The sequence below is a fragment of the Argopecten irradians genome, chromosome 10, assembly GCF_041381155.1.
Source record: "Argopecten irradians isolate NY chromosome 10, Ai_NY, whole genome shotgun sequence".
NCBI classification, from domain to species: Eukaryota; Metazoa; Mollusca; class Bivalvia; order Pectinida; family Pectinidae; genus Argopecten; species Argopecten irradians.
In genome coordinates, this window is record NC_091143.1 from 29,955,307 (window position 1) to 29,976,265 (window position 20,959).

General features: G+C 35.5%; 1 protein-coding gene across 1 annotated transcript in view; it reads left to right on the top strand.

Annotated features, from left to right (window-relative positions):
* The window catches only part of LOC138333616 (uncharacterized), a 97,743-nt gene continuing 76,784 nt past the window's right edge, over nt 1-20,959 (top strand). Inside the window, exons 1-5 of the mRNA XM_069282093.1 lie at nt 1-147; nt 10,700-11,514; nt 12,039-12,125; nt 12,614-12,736; nt 14,208-14,330. Coding sequence (XP_069138194.1) covers nt 10,701-11,514; nt 12,039-12,125; nt 12,614-12,736; nt 14,208-14,330 — 1,147 coding nt within the window. The 5' untranslated portion in view covers nt 1-147; nt 10,700. The remainder of the gene's footprint in view (nt 148-10,699; nt 11,515-12,038; nt 12,126-12,613; nt 12,737-14,207; nt 14,331-20,959) is intronic.

Genomic DNA, 20,959 nt, shown 5'->3' on the forward strand with positions numbered 1-20,959 from the left:
AGAAATAAATAGCAATGGGGTTTTCACTGAATGAAGAATTTCCATTATGTTGCTTATTTTAATTGAAGCCATGGGAATATCAACTCATATATGAAGGAACTAGCTGTTGATTAAGCACAATGTAACAATTACTTAAAGTGAAATAAGGTATGTATATCCCTAATTTCGAAGTCGATAGGTTGTCTGGCATGTCATGATCAGCTCACAATCAACAATCACAATCTTTCAAAATTCAGTTGTTCGTATTTCACGTTAAGTTCTGTTAGATTTACAAATGTAATCTTATTTAGAGTAAATGATGGTTTAGAGAAAATAAGGTTGACACGAATTCCTCTAATTATGGCAGATCTTGCTGAAACTAGACTAAAATGTAAGTTTCCATGCATAAGCTTAGATATATATGCCATTATCATGGTGTTTCTTCTAGAGTTTGACCTTCATTACTGCGTACAGTTGATCCACCGGGCCTCGTTACTAATGATGATATATATAAGATAGGTCAAGCCTGTATGTAAATAGACGAGGCCCTGTGGTTGATCATACATAGTTAAAACACATACAATGCCTATATATATTTAGTACTCGGGTATTTTTGATGTTTTTAAATCTATACTAGATCTATGTGTACATATGCATATTATTTTGAAGCTAATGATGGAATGAATTGATTAGGGTCCAAATATACCATAATGGAACATTAATTAATTGTCATTTACTACATTGTAGCTTTCTTTATAGTAAACTATTACTTTTATTTCATTTCCATTATTTTAATCTGTATACAACGTTAGTCGTTACGTACATTTTCTCTTACCCCAGACAGGGATAGCCATAGTATTACCGGTGTGAGATTTTTCTATCTCAATCTAGGGTAAAGACAAGCTATACAAGATCATTGCACGTGCTCAACAATTGTATGACGTCACAACAACAGTATCATGATGTCGCGGTAATAGCAGTACGTCACGAAAACAATGAAATGACGTCACAAAGACGGCGAAGACAACGATTCATTGAGTTTACATCATCCTCGCTTGCATAAGTGACACGTTTATTAGAGACACAAAGTGATACATTGGTTAAGACAAAAAGGATCATTTACCCTCTTTGGGATGAGACAGGCAATTTCAACCCATGGGATAAGATTCTTAAGCTGTCAAACACTCGGCAAAGCCTCGTTTTTGACAACTTGAGGGGTAAGATTCTTGTGTCTCTTCCCAAAGGGGGTGAAATATTCTATTAATCTCTCATCCTCATGGAATTGTATCGACTGACCATCAGGCCACAAGTTGTTAATAAGAAGTTCATGTAACTCATCTGGATTCTAATATTACATTAGATTAATTACCATACTTTGTATGTCCTCCTTACAATGTATATATACCAGTTTTAAATTTGAAGCTAAAATTGAACATGCCCGATCTTGAAATTGTTTAGCAATTACCAGGGTATGTTAATATTTTTAAAGTTATTGACAAATCTATCATAATTAAAAGATCAGAGACATAATGAATTCACATCCAAATTAAAGTATAAAAGGACATCAGTCTAAGAGTATATTAAAATTTGCACATATATCGGAAACAAACCAGTTCTAATAGAAATTAGATTAGTTGGTTTTACTGGGATATGCCAGAAATGCCCACTGTAGTCAAATATTCGCTTTCGCTTAAACTGTCCCCCATAACAATAGTGGTCGGATGTCTTGTATGATGAACCGTGGCCCTATTGAATCAAGCCCAGTGTAGTAGAAATTTTACCTTTATATTAGATGCATGCTCTTGTCTAAAAATAATTTCATCAACTCCTCAGTGGTTATATGTATTGCATTTGTTTATCGTGCGTGAAGTTAGCTCAGACATGGGTACAGCGTGCCTTAGCAGACCAGAGGGCTGCAATGTTGTTATCCTTGGCAGCTCTGATTCTGTTGTAGGGGCCCGTAGATATGAGTGGCAAAGACGCAAATCTGACATTCTGGCAGTGTCGACCTCTGGTGTACATTTTGTACCTACTTGATTGTATTGATCAATGATTTGGAATTTCAATGGTTTCAATCAAAATACTTAACAATGTCTTGAAATTTGTCAATATTTCTTATTACATGTTTCATAAAGAATGTAGAACAATACATTTACGCCATATTTTGCTTCATGGTTATGTAACAGAATTAGCCTCACTGAATTGTCTCTTAAACCCAAATGCATGTATACATGTGTATACATGTATATATATATTTGGCTGGATATTCTTCACATAAACAGACAACCAGAATATACTGACTCTTTAATTACAGCTCCAGTAAAGTCCTTCAGGCAACTAAGTCACTATTTTTAGCAAGTGATAAAAATGTACAATTTGAGCCCAACAATAAGGAAAATCTCCAGCAATACATTTGATAGGGGGAAAAAACGTAGATTTGAGGAATTTTCAGTCCTCAAGTCATCGATGATCTACTATACTTCAAGTTCTTTTTTCTTTAATTCTTCTAGTCCTAAAGTTTAACTACTCTCAAGTATCCTACTGTATCCCCCTACATGTACTATTATACTAACCATGCATACACTAAGTTTTAAATGCTGAAAATACCAGGGCTGGCAAGCTCACCAACTTCATAACAGTAGAAGAGAAGATGTAGAGGCTAGATATATAGCGGTTTGAGCCCATGACCTCCAAACATTAGCCAGATGGTCTGATAATCAAGCCACCAGTGTAGCATCTACAATTTTTGACAAACTGATATTACCGTATTTGGCCCAATAAGGACCCAGGGCGTTTAGAAAATTGAAAAAAAATGAAAAGATGCTTATACTAAGACGAAATTATTGCAAAAACAAAGTAATACAGTTTTGATAGTTTTAGTCTTTATTTATGCCTGGGCAGTCGAAATTGAGGAATCAAAAGGGGGAGGGAGGCTAATAGGGATATGGGCGGTTATTGGATCGAATAAAATAAGTGAATTAGTGTTAAGTTCCTGTGGAGATCGAAATATTCATATAGCTTCACACAATATAAATTGACCAATTAGTATACGTTTATACAGTGCATGACCACAACTAAGTATTTTTCATATGTAATGAATCTTAATATATCAAAAAATCAATATATATCAGACCCTGCTGTTTATTTTTAAAACACATGTATATATACACACAGTGTATATAATTTTTATATTGATGGCTAACATATTTCCTGGTGTATAGGGCAAGGTACATGTATAACCAAAGCTTGGAAGTGGAAATAATATTATCAACGAGTTTCATGCCATAGCACAATTTCCCCATCATTATCTTCATGAGTGCTATTAACTGAAGTCAGATATTGAACAAATACATCCATGAGTCTATACGATTTGTAGTTTTAGAGGACTGCCATTGTCTGGACTTGAAATGATTGTAACGTCTATTTGTATTTTACAAAATATAACCAGTTCATGGCTTCCCGGTTTATCATAAGAAATTAGAAATAGTTAAATTTTATGAACTCTAGATCTTGAAGCCAAGAAGTGATATTTTTAATCTCTAAAATTAAATTTTTGACTTTAAGTTAAAGACTAAAAGTGTTGCTTGCTTCTTTTTGAAAAATAAACCATTAGAGCTATTATAATAGTAGATTAAATCAAATATTATTATAAATATTAATTAATAATAGCAATTATTATGACCGTTTATTCCGTATGAAAATTATCCAGATAAAATAACACCAAGACACTGGCAGAGTGGTTAAGGTGTTGCAGCTGACATATTACCACTAGCCGGCATCCACCTCTGGATTTAGAGTTAGAATCCCATTTTAGACATTTGTTACTGCAGGTCAGTGCTTTTTCTCAGGGTACTCTGGCTTTCCTCCACCACCTAAACCTGGCACTTCCTTAAATGGCTTGGCCTGGCTTTTAATAGAATGTTACAGTAAAATAAAAACAAATTGCAAAATCAAAATTTAGATGCAGTAAAGTTACCATTTGTTGAAAAATTGTAATTGTTAATGAATAAAGTTAGGGTAATAGCACTTAATTTAATTAATTTTAATCAATTTTGTGTCCCTTAACTTTATCAAAATGTTGGGATGTAAATACCAGTGAAGCACATTTAGAAAATAATTTGACTTACTGTTAATTAAAGTATTTGATTATTCAGTGTTTGAATCATTAGTGTGAGAAAAAAAAATATCTGCGGCCTAACAAAACATTTGACTTATCTGATGTATATTAGATTCAAGCATGTTTAAAACAATTGAATTTTACCATACATTGAATTAGTTAATCAGATAATAAAATTGGCAATATTATGTAGATTTATCTTTGTTTAGTACATGTACTAATAAAACTAAATGTTTTAGTAGATGTAGAGTACTGTCGAAGTCTTCTTCCTCAATCTACACTTTCAGTTATTGTCAACTTCCTGTATGTATTTCAGATATATGTAAAAATGCACGAAGAATAAGTGAGGTAAAATTATAATAACTTATTGTATATATAGTAAGTTATTGAATATGTATGTAATGCTAAGGAATGTACAGCTGGATGTAATTTTAACATAATGTTATATAAACATTTCATCAGTGTGGAAAGGTCTGATATCGTATAGATTGAAGTACATATTATTGCGGGAGAGATATATTCGTTATCTTGCGGAGAGTGACATTATACACAGATAATGTAATGGTTGCAAATGTTTGACCTGAGCAATTAGAAGGTATTAGATTAACTTCATACTGATTAATTATAAAAACTCTCATTATGTCAGCAGGTAAGGATATTTTTTATTTGTTCAGTAATTTTTGGCGAGGGTCACCTCGCCATTGTGATCGTGGTTGCAAAATTCTCTTACAGTCAATTTCCTCAATATGATTGGCTTAGAAATTGCTCGCAGATACTAGCGCTCCTAGCGGCAGTGTATTCAACAACTTTGATTTTACCGGGAATTTTAAATAGCAAATTTTGAATATGAAAGTTACCGATATAAGCGTATCTGTAACGTTGAAATAGGAATAGTATATTACGGCTTTTATATCCTTATTATATACACTATCCAAAAGATCTTCTGTTTGAAAATTTTCACCTGAATTGTTTACAAAGTATCTAGACTTTTCGTTCCCAAAATGGTGTTTACAATGAATGAAGACGTTTCGTCCCAAAAATGCTTCGCTCCGAAGCTGGTTCCCCCCAGTCGTTTACTCCCTATTAGTGACAGTTATCCCGCAACGGAAAAAAATGAAATCAATATTTCACCTCGAACATCAAAATTGATACCTTAATGAATTTTGTAATTTGAATCAAATTTGTCTCGGAGCAAATACATTTCATGGCGAAATGGAGATGCATTTATCACGGCTGTGTTATGGTACATGGCCTTCATCCGGAACTACAATGGAAGAAAGACAACTCTAACAAAATTTTGGACAAACTTGGTCTAATGATAAAATAGTACGTGACAGACGGTGAACATTTTGTAGATGTCCAAGGTGGCGTAATCTTAAAACTAACGGCAGTTAATAAGGTATGAATATTTACCACATCCATAATTATCGATAATTTTATAAGCACATGTATAAATATCAGATTATATCTATATACTAAAGCACGTTAAGAGATTACCACTAAACCATACTTTTAAAACATTTTTGTTATTTTCACCACAGGAGCTTGACGTTCTGATCATATACATACAGCATATTCATTAAACTAGGTAATACGAAGTACATTTTTGACCGAAAGACATAAATCATATATGGAATGTTCATATATAACTCGAAGTGATATTTTTTGGACTACTAGATCGACGAAAATGCCGATTTCTTTTTCATAATTCTTCCGTAAAACGGCACTTAAAAAGCTATTTCAATCTGTAACAAATGTAGAGAAAACTGTTAATTGTTTAGCAATTATCCTGAGTTTATATTTTACCAACAAGCATCAGAGATTAGCAATTAAAACTTACATAAACATATTCCCGACTCTCACTTGCATTGTGTGATCACTCGAGCGGAACTAATCTCTACCACCTGGCACAGTCTTACAAATGCAATCGCACAAAAGCCCACATGATCACTGTTTTTAGTGCGATTACACCTTAGGGTGTGAACAATGTTAGTTTTTTAACTTTTTACTCAACAAAATAGACTTTACGCTTTTCATGATCAGCACCATGATTTTCTGTATAACTTATTAATTTACCACTGTACCCATGCATACGTGTGTATTTATACTTCTTTGTGCACATTATATAACAACTGCTATAGACTGTATATTACAATCAATTTATGAAGGACAAAACTCTTACATGTTAGAACAGGAGGACTGAAGAACAGCGGGAATAAACTTCAATAATATTTCCTCTATGCTGGTATTGGTATTTATGATTAAAATGTTTAATTATATGATATTAGCCTTTTCAGTAATTAATCTGTTAACACATTTATTGTTTCCTTATGTTTTACAGAATGTCAGCATGCATGTATCATTTCAACTGGAAACAGCCTAGGAGAAGAATTGTGTGAACAAAAAGAAGTAATTTTCAACTGTGGAAGCTTAATATTGTAATCATTTTCAACCCGAAAAAATTACTATCATTATCTTCAAATTCCTTATTGTGAATTTAACTGTAATATGATTTAAGCATATACTTGATATTTGTTTATATCTATGACATGTACATGCTTGAAATGAAATGAAATGAAATAAATAAAAGATTATTTAAATTTAAAACACAATATGACATTAGCTGTTTATATTTTTTGTCAAAAAACATATTAAGCTTATCGTTCATAAACACACTAATCATCACCTTCGAGACAATTTAATGAAAATCAATTCAACATTAATTTGTATAACACAGGTCGTCTTATGTTTTCCCCGCCTTGACTATCAATGTATTGATTTTACCTTTTTTTTCGGTCACCACATGAACTGCCTTTAAATCAATCACACCAATGAGACATACATTTACTGCATTCATTATAACACTGTAAGGCAATTCTGCAAGATCAGCGAACATTGTTGATTTACCTTGAATATCTACATGCACAGTATGGTACCATATGTAACAGGATAGGAGAAAATGTAGCGGCAAGACCGGGACTCTCCGAACACTAGCTGAGTGCTCTACCGTGCTCTACCTGGTCATCGATAATCGACGCAGTCCAGTCCCGCTACACTCCTTCCTCCTTTTTTGAATACATACGAGACCCTTTCAAACACCACAACCGTTGGTTATTTAGTTGGGTGTCAATTCTGTAACAGGAGAGAGAAGAAAATGTAGCTCTTCTGACTGAGCTACCTGATCACCGATAATCAACCCAGTCTGATCCCGCTACAAATATTTATCTGGTTATTTTATCTCCCTTCCTATTTTCAATCTACCTTTATTACTTAGAATCTTTCCTGGTGGAAAAGAATATTTTGTCTTACAAATCTCAACAAATCATGCACACTCTGACTGTTGCAAGCTAAACTACGTATCCGCTAGCTGATTACTGTTGATTGTTAATGATCTCAAACACACTTATTACTTATTGTGCCAATGTAAATATATTCTACTCTTTTCAAATATTCATGATTACTATTCATGTGTAATATCTCAAAGCATTGACATGTGCACGGAGTACGGCGGACCAGACAGCCGATGTTTTGGACATCTGCTAGATATTTCAGTTTCAGGTTACGGTGGCCAATAAAAGAAAACAAACACAATGCGGTTTTCCTATGTTATTTCTTCTAAATACAACACTTTTTGTGCAAGTTGTCAAGCATTTATGGGGAACATTTTGCATTGAAATTGTCACCTTCATACATCGGTTTTGTGACTCCCTGGACATTGTATTTCCCCATTTTTTGATGCGCAAAATATACTGATAGTAGATTTTTTAAGCATTTTTAGCCCTAAAAAGTACCTGCGCAAATTATACCAGTTTTTACGGTATATGATATTGGAATGTATCCCAAACTTTTTATCATATTATTTGCCAATAACACTGTTATGATATCAGAAATATCTGATGGTCTACAACAAATGTTACATGAATTTTAAAGATGCTCCACCGCCGAGAAATGGTATTTTTTCACTATCAAGATTAGGAGACGACTGTTAAGTATTTTTCTTCATTTACAAAAGTTACTTACTTTACACCAATACCACCATTGAAAAGTTTGAGCTTCTAATTTTACTTCAAGTCAAAAATATGAAAAATAATTAATTGCATCCCGAAAAAATTCCGTGGCACTATATCCTAAATGGAATGAACTACTGATTGCGTATGCACCAAAGGCAAAACAAATTATTTCATATTATTTTTTATGTAAATTAGACATATATACACATGATAATACACCAATCATTGTTCAAATAATGAATATCATTTATGCTTTGTCGGCGGTGGAGCATCTTTAACAATATTGCATAACATGGAAATTAGAACTTAATATCAGAAAGATAAAAATTGTGATATTCTCAAGACGTAAATCGGTACAACAACACCAGTTGATGTTATGGAATACAGAATTAGATTTATAAGAATTGTTTACATATCTAGGTACAGAAAATAATGTTAACGGTAGCGTTTTTAAAGAAAGGGGAAAAAAACCTGCTGAACAAACAATTAAATCGGTGTTTGCTATTTATAAGAAATAAAGGAATGTATCTCTTCCTGTGCATCTTAAACTGAAAATATTTGATTCACTTGTAATGACAGTTTTAGTATACTCATCAGAGGTATGAGGATTTGAAAATAAAAAATGTTGTTGAAAAATTCAGTTGTAATTTTGTAAAACAATCCTGAAGTTAAGAAAGTGTACAAACAATTTCATGGTCTATGGTGAGCTAACAAGTTATCCGGTTTGAATTGAAGTTCGGATACAATGTATATCAATCAACTTGCTGTTTTACAAAAGAATAATTACAAAACTTGTAAAAAGTAGACAATTTGACCAATTTATTAAAAAATCACGTGGTGATATTGATAAGTCTTCTAGAGGACAGACATATTCTATATTTAAGACATTTTGGCATAGAAAAGTATGCCTCTTGTCTTTCTCTGCTGCAAAACAATACTTGTTAACTGATACTGTGGTCCCAGGAACTTGATGACAATAGTCATTAAGAATGGATATTTTCATTAACATCAAATTAACAAGGAAAATGCTGAATGTGTTATAAAATCATTTGACATATAACATCATTGGAAATATTAGAATGGGCTTCCAAGATTTTAGTATGTGTCTCTTATTTTACACCTTGGTGTCCAAGGAATCCTCAAAAGTCCAAACTGGAAGGAACACCAGCCAAATTTATTTCTTATTGTACAAAACTACAGTAGTATTGAGCTTAGAAATATATTCCTCCTATCGTCAAGACCGAGCCATTTAGTACTTTCAGTACTTTGATTTTTTAATTAGATGTCTTTTCCTTTTAAACTTTATGATTGATTGATTTTCATGTTTATCGTTAACAGATTAAAGAGATCAACACATATACTACATACATTCAGTAAAACACAGTTATAACAAATATCTGGAAATGGACAAAAAATCACTTCGTTATAATCATAGTACGTTATACATATAACAGACATTATTATATAAGGAACCTTGATGGGGGAATGAAATAAACATGTTATACTGTATTGACACATGGAATTAAATGTTTTAGTGTCAGTATCAGCTTGCAAGCATGAGTTGAGGTTTAACATGGTGAACATATAAACAAAGAAACACTATTATATAACAACACATCATAAGATGTAGGAATCTTTTTAAGGAAGAAAACACATTTATACAGCATCTTGAAAATTTGAAGAGGATCAAATGGAGTTGAAATAATGCTTCCTTATCGACCAAAATTTTACACTGACATAGGATTATGGGCATTTATTTTAAAGCAGAAAATATTTTGGGGAAAAAAAATCAAGAGGCCCAATTGGCTAAAATGTACTTGCCATTGGTTAGTTTAAACTTTATTTTATTTGAAATAAAAATTCAAGTGGTAAACAGCATATCAGAAATTAAGGATTCGAAAAAAAGTATTTACACTTTTAAATATAACTAGCGGGCAGCATACTTATCAAAAAGGAAGAAAAGAAAGAAATGGAAAGGTCTTTGGGATGAGAGAGGAATGGGTTAAATTCTTGTTAGTAAAGCTAGGCTGAATGAGAGACAAGCTCTATATTTATACTTGTTCTCACACAGCTCTTGTTTGGATGTTTTATCTGAGCTCTAAATGTATAATTATTGAACCAATATATCTGTCACTCAGCTATAACTAGCTATAAGGAACCCCGCCATTTTATCAAAGCCCAGAGATGGAGGTCAGTAGTGGTCCGTTAATGTTAAAAGACTGTTTTACTTGGCCACTATAGATGTATTAATGTTTACTAAAAAATGAAATTAAAGATTGATGTCCAAAGTTTTAATAGTTATGAAAATACATAAGAAATCTTTTTAATGGATCCTGGATAATTTCAAAGTTTATAATGCCAATTTGTCTAAACTTTTACTTGTCACTGTAGCATTAAATCAATGAAAAGATATTCAATAAAGTAACATTTCCACTTTAATGTACAGTACATATTGTATATTTCTAAAAGAACCCAGTCTCTGAAAGTGACTGTGGAATTTCCATAGGCAATCTGTCTACAGAGAAATAAAATTCTATGGACCCAGTCATATTTTAATCAATGAGTGTAATTAATTTTGCCTTTTCTTTTAAAGAATGGCTTTTAACGGTTTTGGACAAGGCCCTGGAGCCCCTCCTGGAGGAATGAGTGGAATTCCTGGAATGTCAGGACAACAACAGGGAATAGGTAATCTGCCTCCTGAGTATGCTGGCTTGGCTAACTTAAGTGAAGAGGACAGAAATGCTGCATTAGAAGCCATGCTGGGTAAGGAGGGTTTGCGACAACTTCAGCAACAGCAGATAGGACAGAGCAGTCTGCCAGGCGGTCCAGCTGGGTACGGTAATCCAGGAATGGGTCTAGGCCACGGCATGAATAATCTTCCGCCAGGAATGAATGGTTATGGTGGAGAGGACATGGCAAATTCAGGAAACATGGGAAATATGTTCGGTGGTGGTGACTTTGCAAATTCAAGGAGTTTTGCTGGATTGAATAGGCCAGGTAGTGCTAACGGATTACCAGGATATCCGAGCTCCGGAGCTGGTGGCAGCATGAGAGCACCCCCAACAGGCATGGGTGGCGGTGGGATGGATTTCGGCAGTAGAACTATGGGGCCATCCGCAGGTGGAGGTGCAAACTTTGGGGGACCTGGTATGAGGGCCATGAATGGTGGTGACAGTGGGAATATGTACGGTGGTGGCGTCGGTGGGAATATGTACGGTGGTGGCGTCAGTGGGAATATGTACGGTGGTGGCGACGTCGCGAATATGTATAGTGGTGGCGACGGTGGGAATATGTATGGTGGTGGCGACCAAAATAGACAGATGTTTAACACGCCACAGAATTTCATGGGACAAGGAGGATTGGCGGCTCAGTATGGAGGGGAGTCACAACTACCTCCAGCAATGTCAGGTAAGTCTACATTGACCTGCCACTGCCTGTAAATCAATACAGAAAATACGTTTATAATGAACACACTGGCAACAAAATGGTTATAATGTAATTTTCACTCCCTGCCAAGGTTCTTATTTGTGTACCTTATTCGCCGTAATTAGCGCCCCTCCCCATAAGCGCCCTAAGAGTTAAAAAAAAAGTTGTAGTGGAATGTGCCACTTTAACAAATCAATGGTAAATCTTACTTTGTCCATGTTGTTTTGAAGTCTGGAAATAGATGTATTGAAATATTCTTATTGCAGATTGAGAAATGTTGAATTTTATAGTTGATATATAGTTCATTATCAAAGGGTCATCTCGGATCCTTAAAACTGGAAATTAAATAACATTATTAATAATTATTAATAATGAATTGAATAATGCTTCTATTTGTTATTGGTTACCTAGGTAACAGCTGAGGTAATAATGCTTCTATTTGTTATTGGTTACTAGCTAGGTAACAGCTGAAGTAATAATGCTTCTATTTGTTATTGGTTACCTAGGTAACAGCGGAGGTAATGGAGCTGGTAATGATCAGGCCAGCAGTCAGGACCCTGCTCAACAACTCATTGGCTATGTCCGAGCCACAGGTACGCTTGATATATAATAAATCTGATGTGATCAATTTAAATGCGGTATGTTGACTTATTTCGAAATAAAATGTCTACTGGGGTTGATAAGTATTTTATTAACTCATTCACCCTGAAATGTCATAATGGACTTGTCTATTCTTTGATTTAGAAGAACTTATCTAAATGTGTTTTCGGGAGTGAATAAGTTAAAGACGAAAATATATACACCAGTGTCCAGGCCTATATATAGTATGTTGATATCAGGTGTATGCAAAATAACTAAAAGGTTCAGAGACATAATATTGGACCTGTAGAATGCTGAAATGAATGGTGACTAAGTTTATGCAAATTTATATGACCTTGATTTTCATTCAAGGTTAAATGGATCAAAAAGGCTTGCAAAGACTTCTTCTGAATGGCTTCATAGAAGCAAAGGGTGTATTGACATACACATGTATTGATTTTGCTATTATGTGGTTCTATTATTTTGATGTTAATTATTACAGCTGCAAGTTGTACAGACCCGATAGCACAGGGGATGAACACTATTCTGATCTTAGATACCTCAAGGAGTATGCAGGGTGAGGGCATACAGCAGGCCAAGGCTGCCATAGAGGATATAATTACAGGTCAGTATACAAATTAAAGGTCAAGGATGTTATATAGGTCAGGGGTCAGTCTAAAACAGGCTAAGGCTGCCATAGAGGATAAACTTACAGGTCAGTATACAAACTAAAGGTCAAGGATGTTATATAGGTCAGGGGTCAGTCTAAAACAGGCTAAGGCAGCTGCCATAGAGGATATACTTACAGGTCAGTATACAAACTAAAGGTCAAGGATGTTATATAGGTCAGGGGTCAGTCTAAAACAGGCTAAGGCTGCCATAGAGGATATACGTACAGGTCAGTATACAAACTAAAGTTCAAGGATGTTATATAGGTCAGGGGTCAGTCTAAAACAGGCAAAGGCTGCCATAGAGGATATACTTACAGGTCAGTATACAAACTAAAGGTCAAGGATGTTATATAGGTCAGGGGTCAGTCTAAAACAGGCTAAGGCTGCCATAGAGGATATACTTACAGGTCAGTATACAAACTAAAGGTCAAGGATGTTATATAGGTCAGGGTCAGTCTAAAACAGGCTAAGGCTGCCATAGAGGATATACTTACAGGTCAGTATACAAACTAAAGGTCAATGATGTTATATAGGTCAGGGGTCAGTCTAAAACAGGCTAAGGCAGCTGCCATAGAGGATATACTTACAGGTCAGTATACAAACTAAAGGTCAAGGATGTTATATAGGTCAAGGGTCAGTCTAAAACAGGCTAAGGCTGTCATAGAGGATATACTTACAGGTCAGTATACAATGTAAAGGTCAAGGATGTTTTATAGGTCAGGGGTCAGTCTAAAACAGGCAAAGACTGCCATAGAGGATATACTTACAGGTCAGTATACAAACTAAAGGTCAAGGATGTTTTATAGGTCAAGGGTCAGTCTAAAACAGGCTAAGGCTGCCATAGAGGATAAAGGTACAGGTCAGTATACAAACTAAAGGTCAATGATGTTATATAGACCAGGTGTCAGTTTGCAACGGGCCAAAGCTGACATATAGAGGATATAGTTAAAGGTCAAGGATGTTATATAGGTCAGAGGTCAGCCTTAAACAGGCTAAGGCTGCCATAGAGGATATAGCTAAAGTTCAAGGATGTGATAGAGGTCAGACGTCAGTCTAAAACCGGTCAAGGTTGCCATAGAGGACATAACTAAAGGTCAGGGATGTTTTAGAGGTCAAAGGTCAGTAGATACAGGCCAAGGCTGCTACAGAGGTCAGTATACAGTCATGTACATTAAACGAAAGGCCACAGGATGTTACAGAGGTCAGGGGTCAGTCTATAATAGACCAAAATTATCTAGGTCAACAATATGCATAGGCTGTTTAATATTTATTTTATCATCAGAATTATTTATTGCTATGGTTACATGTTAAGTAAATAATCTAGTTTAATTATTTTGAATTTAGTGTCAGAAGGTTTGAGCATCCAGTATTGTTCTCTTGTTAATTTGTAAAACTGTAACAAAATTACCTTTTGAATACATGTAGGTATTGAAGAAGGAGCGATGGACAATGGCTTGGAGGAAAATATGGCTCTTATAGTGTTTGGGAAGGAGTCCAAAGTGGTCCAACACCTCACCAATGACTACACGAAACTCAGGGATTCCTTAGGTCAGTCATTTATACAAAACTCAGGGAGTCCTTAGGTCAGTCATTTATACAAAACTCAGGGAGTCCTTAGGTCAGTCATTTATACAAAACTCAGGGAGTCCTTAGGTCAGTCATTTATACAAAACCCAGGGAGTCCTTAGGTCAGTCATTTATACAAAACTCAGGGAGTCCTTAGGTCAGTCATTTATACAAAACTCAGGGAGTCCTTAGGTCAGTCATTTATACAAAACTCAGGGAGTCCTTAGGTCAGTCATTTATACAAAACTCAGGGAGTCCTTAGGTCAGTCATTTATACAAAACTCAGGGAGTCCTTAGGTCAGTCATTTATACAAAACTCAGGGAGTCCTTAGGTCAGTCATTTATACAAAACTCGGGGAGTCCTTAGGTCAGTCATTTATACAAAACTCAGGGAGTCCTTAGGTCAGTCATTTATACAAAACTCAGGGAGTCCTTAGGTCAGTCATTTATACAAAACTCAGGGAGTCCTTAGGTCAGTCATTTATACAAAACTCAGGGAGTCCTTAGGTCAGTCATTTATACAAAACTCAGGGAGTCCTTAGGTCAGTCATTTATACAAAACTCAGGGAGTCCTTAGGTCAGTCATTTATACAAAACTCAGGGAGTCCTTAGGTCAGTCATTTATACAAAACTCGGGGAGTCCTTAGGTCAGTCATTTATACAAAACTCAGGGAGTCCTTAGGTCAGTCATTTATACAAAACTCAGGGAGTCCTTAGGTCAGTCATTTATACAAAACTCAGGGAGTCCTTAATCAGGTCAGTCATTTATACAAAACTCAGGGAGTCCTTAGGTGAGTCATTTATACAAAACTCAGGGAGTCCTTAGGTCAGTCATTTACACAAAACTCATGGAGTCCTTAGGTCAGTCATTTATACAAAACTCAGGGAGTCCTTAGGTCAGTCATTTATATACAAAACTCAGGGAGTCCTTAGGTCAGTCATTTATACAAAACTCAGGGAGTCCTTAGGTCAGTCATTTATACAAAACTCAGGGAGTCCTTAGGTCAGTCATTTATGTAAAACTCAGAGAGTCCTTAGGTCAGTCATTTACACAAAACTCAGGGAGTCCTTAGGTCAGTCGTTTATACAAAACTCAGGGAGTCCTTAGGTCAGTCATTTACACAAAACTCAGGGAGTCCTTAGGTCAGTCATTTATACAAAACTCAGGGAGTCCTTAGGTCAGTCATTTATACAAAACTCAGGGAGTCCTTAGGTCAGTCATTTATACAAAACCCAGGGAGTCCTTATAGGCCATGGGCTAGGAGGGTCCCACATGCACCCCCTCCCCAAACCTCCGAACCAATATTTTTCTGAACCCTTATGACCCACTGATCACAAATCCAAATGTTAACATTGCATAAGTTGGGATGAACTTCCGGTTATGATGTCATCAAGATGGCCGCCATCTCAAATTTCACTAAAAATTGAAAAATAGTCATAACATTAACATTTTTCAACCGAAGTAGACAAATGAGGTATCAAAATGACCACAATAGAACAAAAAATACATATCAGGACCAAAAAATCCAATTTATGTAGTGATTTCTGCGCAGGAAAGGAAAAAGTCGGATTTAAAGCTCAAAAATGGTGATTTTTTCAGCAAATTTTTCATATTTTGTTTGACGCAGCAAAAATGTTTCCCAACAGCAATCTATTATTTCTAATAAGTTTTTTGACCACTTGTCAATCAGTTTAAGCAACAAAAACAACCAACATCGTTTAGGTTCTGGTTATGACGTCATCAAGATGGCCACCATCTCGAATTTCACTGAAAAATAGTCATAACATTGACATTTTTCAACTGAAGTAGACAAATGACCACAATAGAACAACAAATACATGTCAGGACCAAATAAGCCAATATATGTAGTGATTTGAACGCAGGAAATTAAAAAAATTAAGATTTTAAGCTCAAAAATGGTAATTTTTCAGCATTTTTTCATATTTGGCTTGACGCAGCAAAATTGTTTCCCAACAACAAATTATTATTCACAATCAGTTATTTGACCTCTTATCAATCTGTTAAAACAACAACAACGAAAATATATAGAAATGCAAAAGAGAATTGTTAAACCATCATTTGGTTTACAAAACATCACCTGATTCGGCATATGAGTTATTTTATTCCCAAACCGCTGACACTACAGTTTCCTGGTGTCTTGGAATTTCCTGAATATAACATTGGCTATTGACGATTTATATCTTAACAAAGAATTTAAAGTTGGCTGACTATCTAAGTGGGACTTCAAAATAATCCATTTTCATGTTCGAAATTTTGTAGACTAGTAGCCTCTCAAACTGAATTATTACAGCAAAACGCTAACTAATAGCTATAGGGTATCAAATTAAAGTTCCGTAAATACCATGACACTTTTCGAAACATACTGTGTCTTTTAGAATGAACACATCCATTGTTTATTTCCTGTGTATAACGCAAGGAAATATAAGATGGTTACTACAGTGTTACATATTTCTTTCACTAGTTCTTAATGCTAATCATTTTCGTTGTGCGTGCTTTCTCGCCAGAGTGTCGTCTTCGACCTCGGTGACCTGATGTGACATTACATTACCGGGTTACCATCGTGGTTCTAACTTGTCAACTGTCCATGGTCAGAGTTAAGATCGGAAACATCGGCTTCAGGGATCTGGGAGCTCTTCCTGTTTCCAACCTAGTTTCACCTAGATTCACATATCGTATATGATGTTCCAGACTTTCCCGGCATGATGGAAAAGACACCATTCTGCGGAGGGTTGAGTTGGTTCTCCTTAATTCGTATGAAGCACAATTCCTCATTCTTGTGAACCTCAGTGACCATAGGTGGCACAGGTGGATTCTTTGAGGTCATAAATGAGGTTGGCAGTGAAGTTTCACTCTTTGCCAAGTCTGGAAAGCACTTTAGAAAACTTTTTACTGGAGAGTCTTCAATGGTCTCTTTGCGCATACAACAGATGTGACACAACCAGCACCTTCAAGGGAGTGGGAAAAGTCAGACCAATGAAAAACATTTAACATTTATGCCCTCATTAATGACCTCGATGATATCACCTGTGGCATTTATGGTTGCACGAGGGTCCACAAGATTAATGAATAGTACTTCATACGAATTATGGAGTTATGTGCTAAAGAGAACCAATTCCACCATTGGAAGAATGTGCATCTGGTGTAATTTCCATTATGCCGGAAAAGTCTGAAACAGCATATACGTACGATATGTTAGAATCTGAAAGAGATCCCACATCCCTGAACCTGTTGTTCCTGATATGAACTCTGGTCATGGATGGGTAATAAAAGGCTAGAACAACACTGGTAATGCAGTGTCACATGAGCTCATCGACATCGAAGACGTCGATCTGGCTTTCGACGAATTGGATACTGATATCTCGAGTACTCTGATTCGGACTGCATGTACCAGCTACCAGATAAGCCGAGTCTCTTCAGTGGATAGGTCAGTGAGGCGAGAAAGCACGCACAATGATAATGGTTATCATTGAGAACCAGTGAAAGACATATTAGTGACATTGTAGTAACCATATGACATTTTGCTTATGCTATGCATAGAAAATAAACAATGAATGTGCTCATTTTCAAAGACACAAACGCTTTGGGAACTGTTAATGATATTAACGGAAACACAGGCTTAGCTTAGGTTACATTTGTTACGCTATCAGTAGGTGTTGTGTTATTTTTGAGACGCTGCTAATCTACAAAATTGAGGGTATAACAATAATTCTTTTTTTGCATTTCTATATATTTTTGTTGTTGTTTTTGTTTTTACTGATTGATAGGAGTTTAAATAACTGATTACGAGTAATAATTTGTTGTTGGGAAACATTTCTGCTGCGTCAAGCCAAGTATGAAAAAAATTGCTGAAAAATCACCATTTTTGAGCTTAAAAGCTTATTTTTTTATTTCTTCCGTACAAATCACTACACATATTGGATTATTTGGTCCTGATATGTATTTGTCGTTCTATTGTGGTCATTTTGATACCACATTTGTCTACTTTAGTTGAAAAATATTAGTGTTATGACTATTTTTCATTTTTCAGTGAAATTCGAGATAATGGCCATCTTGATGACGTAATAACCGGAACCTATACCATGTTAACATTGGTTTTTATGGAGGCGCAGCCTGCCATCATGTAATCACTCTGGTTTTCAATTATCACCGGAACACTATACCTTGGTAATCCTATCGACAGTTTCCGGAACTACGGGAGATAACTTTACACTGTGTATTGCAACGTACGTTTGTGTATTATACATGTTTCAGTCACATTATAATTTCCCACTTAATTACTTTAGACTTATTTTCAATGTTACAATTAGTTATTAGTTATTCTCACCGAAAGTGTGTCTCAATATCGGTACTTATACTAGTGAGTGCGCTGCATCTAGATCTGTTAGCCTTACTAACCTACGGCAGACTAACTTGCAAACCGCGAATCTAACAGTAATTGCATATTAACTTGTTTGTAAGTAAAAATAATTCAACTGACAATAAATGCCTTTTCAACTACGTGTATTTAATCGAATATTGATAGGCCTATCCACTAATATTTTATAAAAAATGAACTAGAATTCCCCAAACTAACGAACATGTCAACAAGAACAGTCCATACAAAGGGAGACAACTGTTACAAACTCTGCCGACGCACTCCAATGCAGAGTGTAAAATCACACATGTGTTCACTGCTTCACTCATGTTACCGGGGACGCCATCATGGCTTCAGCTGTTGATATTACGGTATATATTTGTAATTATAAGTACGATGTCATGATATTTAAATATCACAGGCCTAAAAGGATATAATCTGACAATGATTTTGACGATTTTTTATTCAATTTGACCGAACGAAAATCTGACGTACATGAAAAACGGCGAGGTCCCGTACTATCGCCATTACCTGACGCCGTGTTGGTCCTGGAATGGCTGGCGAGTTTTACAGCCGTGAGTGTTGATAATTTTGTTAAAAACTTGCTGTCAAAACTTCAATAATCCTATTATATGTTTCATTTACAGTTGATCAGATCATTTTCGTGCATTTTTCAACGGCAAATAATGTACTAACATCCTACAATAAACACATTACTCGGAACGATAGAAAGTGAAAGAAGCGGTGAACGGACGGGTATCCTCTTGAAACGATACAAATTTGTTAAAAATATTGAGCCTGAATATATTCTATCAAAAGTTTACCCTCTCTATTCAAAGCATTTAACGCTTCAATATCAGTTGAAAAACCAAGCTCAGAAATTTGTAGATATTCCACTCGTATTCTCGACTGTAGTTCCATAATATTTAGATGCATATTATCACCATAGGTCATCGTCTTACGTTCACTAAATTTGCCAACATTTTTGTATGCCTAAATTAAATGTATTCTCTTTCTTTGCTATGAAAAGAAACTGTGTGGAATATAGACCTATCATTCCTTCCCAAGAAAAAAAACCCCATCGAACTATTGACTGTCGTCGGTATAACGTATTTGAGTTCTGCTTTCTCATAATTAAGGTCACGACCTCTGTTGTATATGCCAATTCATTTGCATGAGATAATGTATTGCATTACCTTGAAGGCAGCTGTAAAACTCTACCATGTGGTAACTCTTGTGTGAAAGGACATGAAAGTAAACTGATGCTGATGCTTGGACTTCAATAAACACAAATCAAATACAGTCAATGTTACCAGCAAGCACACACATCATGCTTGTGTTGTTTCAAAAAAACCCACAGCAGTACGTTGGTCCCAGGAGCTCTCATGTAGTCACTCCATGATTTGTTGTTACAGGCTCTAGGCGTCGATAGCAATGTCAGAGTTAGTTGTTGTCATGGTCCTTAAAATTGTGGCAGGACAGGGTTGAGGTTTCAGTCGGCACTATAATTCAAACATATCCAAGAATATGAAGGTCATCAAGGTCGTTTTTACAGGGATACGTCTATAATGTTTTACTGCTGGGTTTTTTTTCTTTGTCTAAAGATACTGAACCAGTCTATAAACCTAATAGCAGTCTGTAATGTAGAACTCAATCAATCACAGATGATGTTACAAAAAGTGTTCCATTGATTGATTACTGACAAGTCATTTGCTTGTAGCTATTATTATATTTCAAATGCCCGCCACCTTCTGCTCCCGTGATCATGAGGCACATATAAAGAAAGTCTTAAGGACGTTCCGAATTAGTGATCGAATGCGCCATTCGTTCGGACTTCCTCGGATCACATGAGTGCATTCGGAACTGCACATGAAAATACTCTTTTGTGACTATTGATTATGAAGATTCATAGCGATCTCTATATGTTATCGTCTAACGATATCTTACACTTTGTAAACGTTTAAATCAGTATATTAATAGGCGATATAAAACACGGCGACGGAATTAGTCGAATTACAGTACTTAATATCGGTTTTCCGAATGCTTGTTACGGGTGAAAAATCAATGTTTGGACGGTAGGTTGTTCGGACCTAGTTTCGAACAAATTAGAAAAAATTAGATATTGTCAGATTCTTTGAATTTGGCTAGAGTAATATATAACATGGCAGCTATATGTACATGTATCTCTGAGTAGAAGCAAATTACCCCCCAATAAGTCATTCAAACGAATACCTG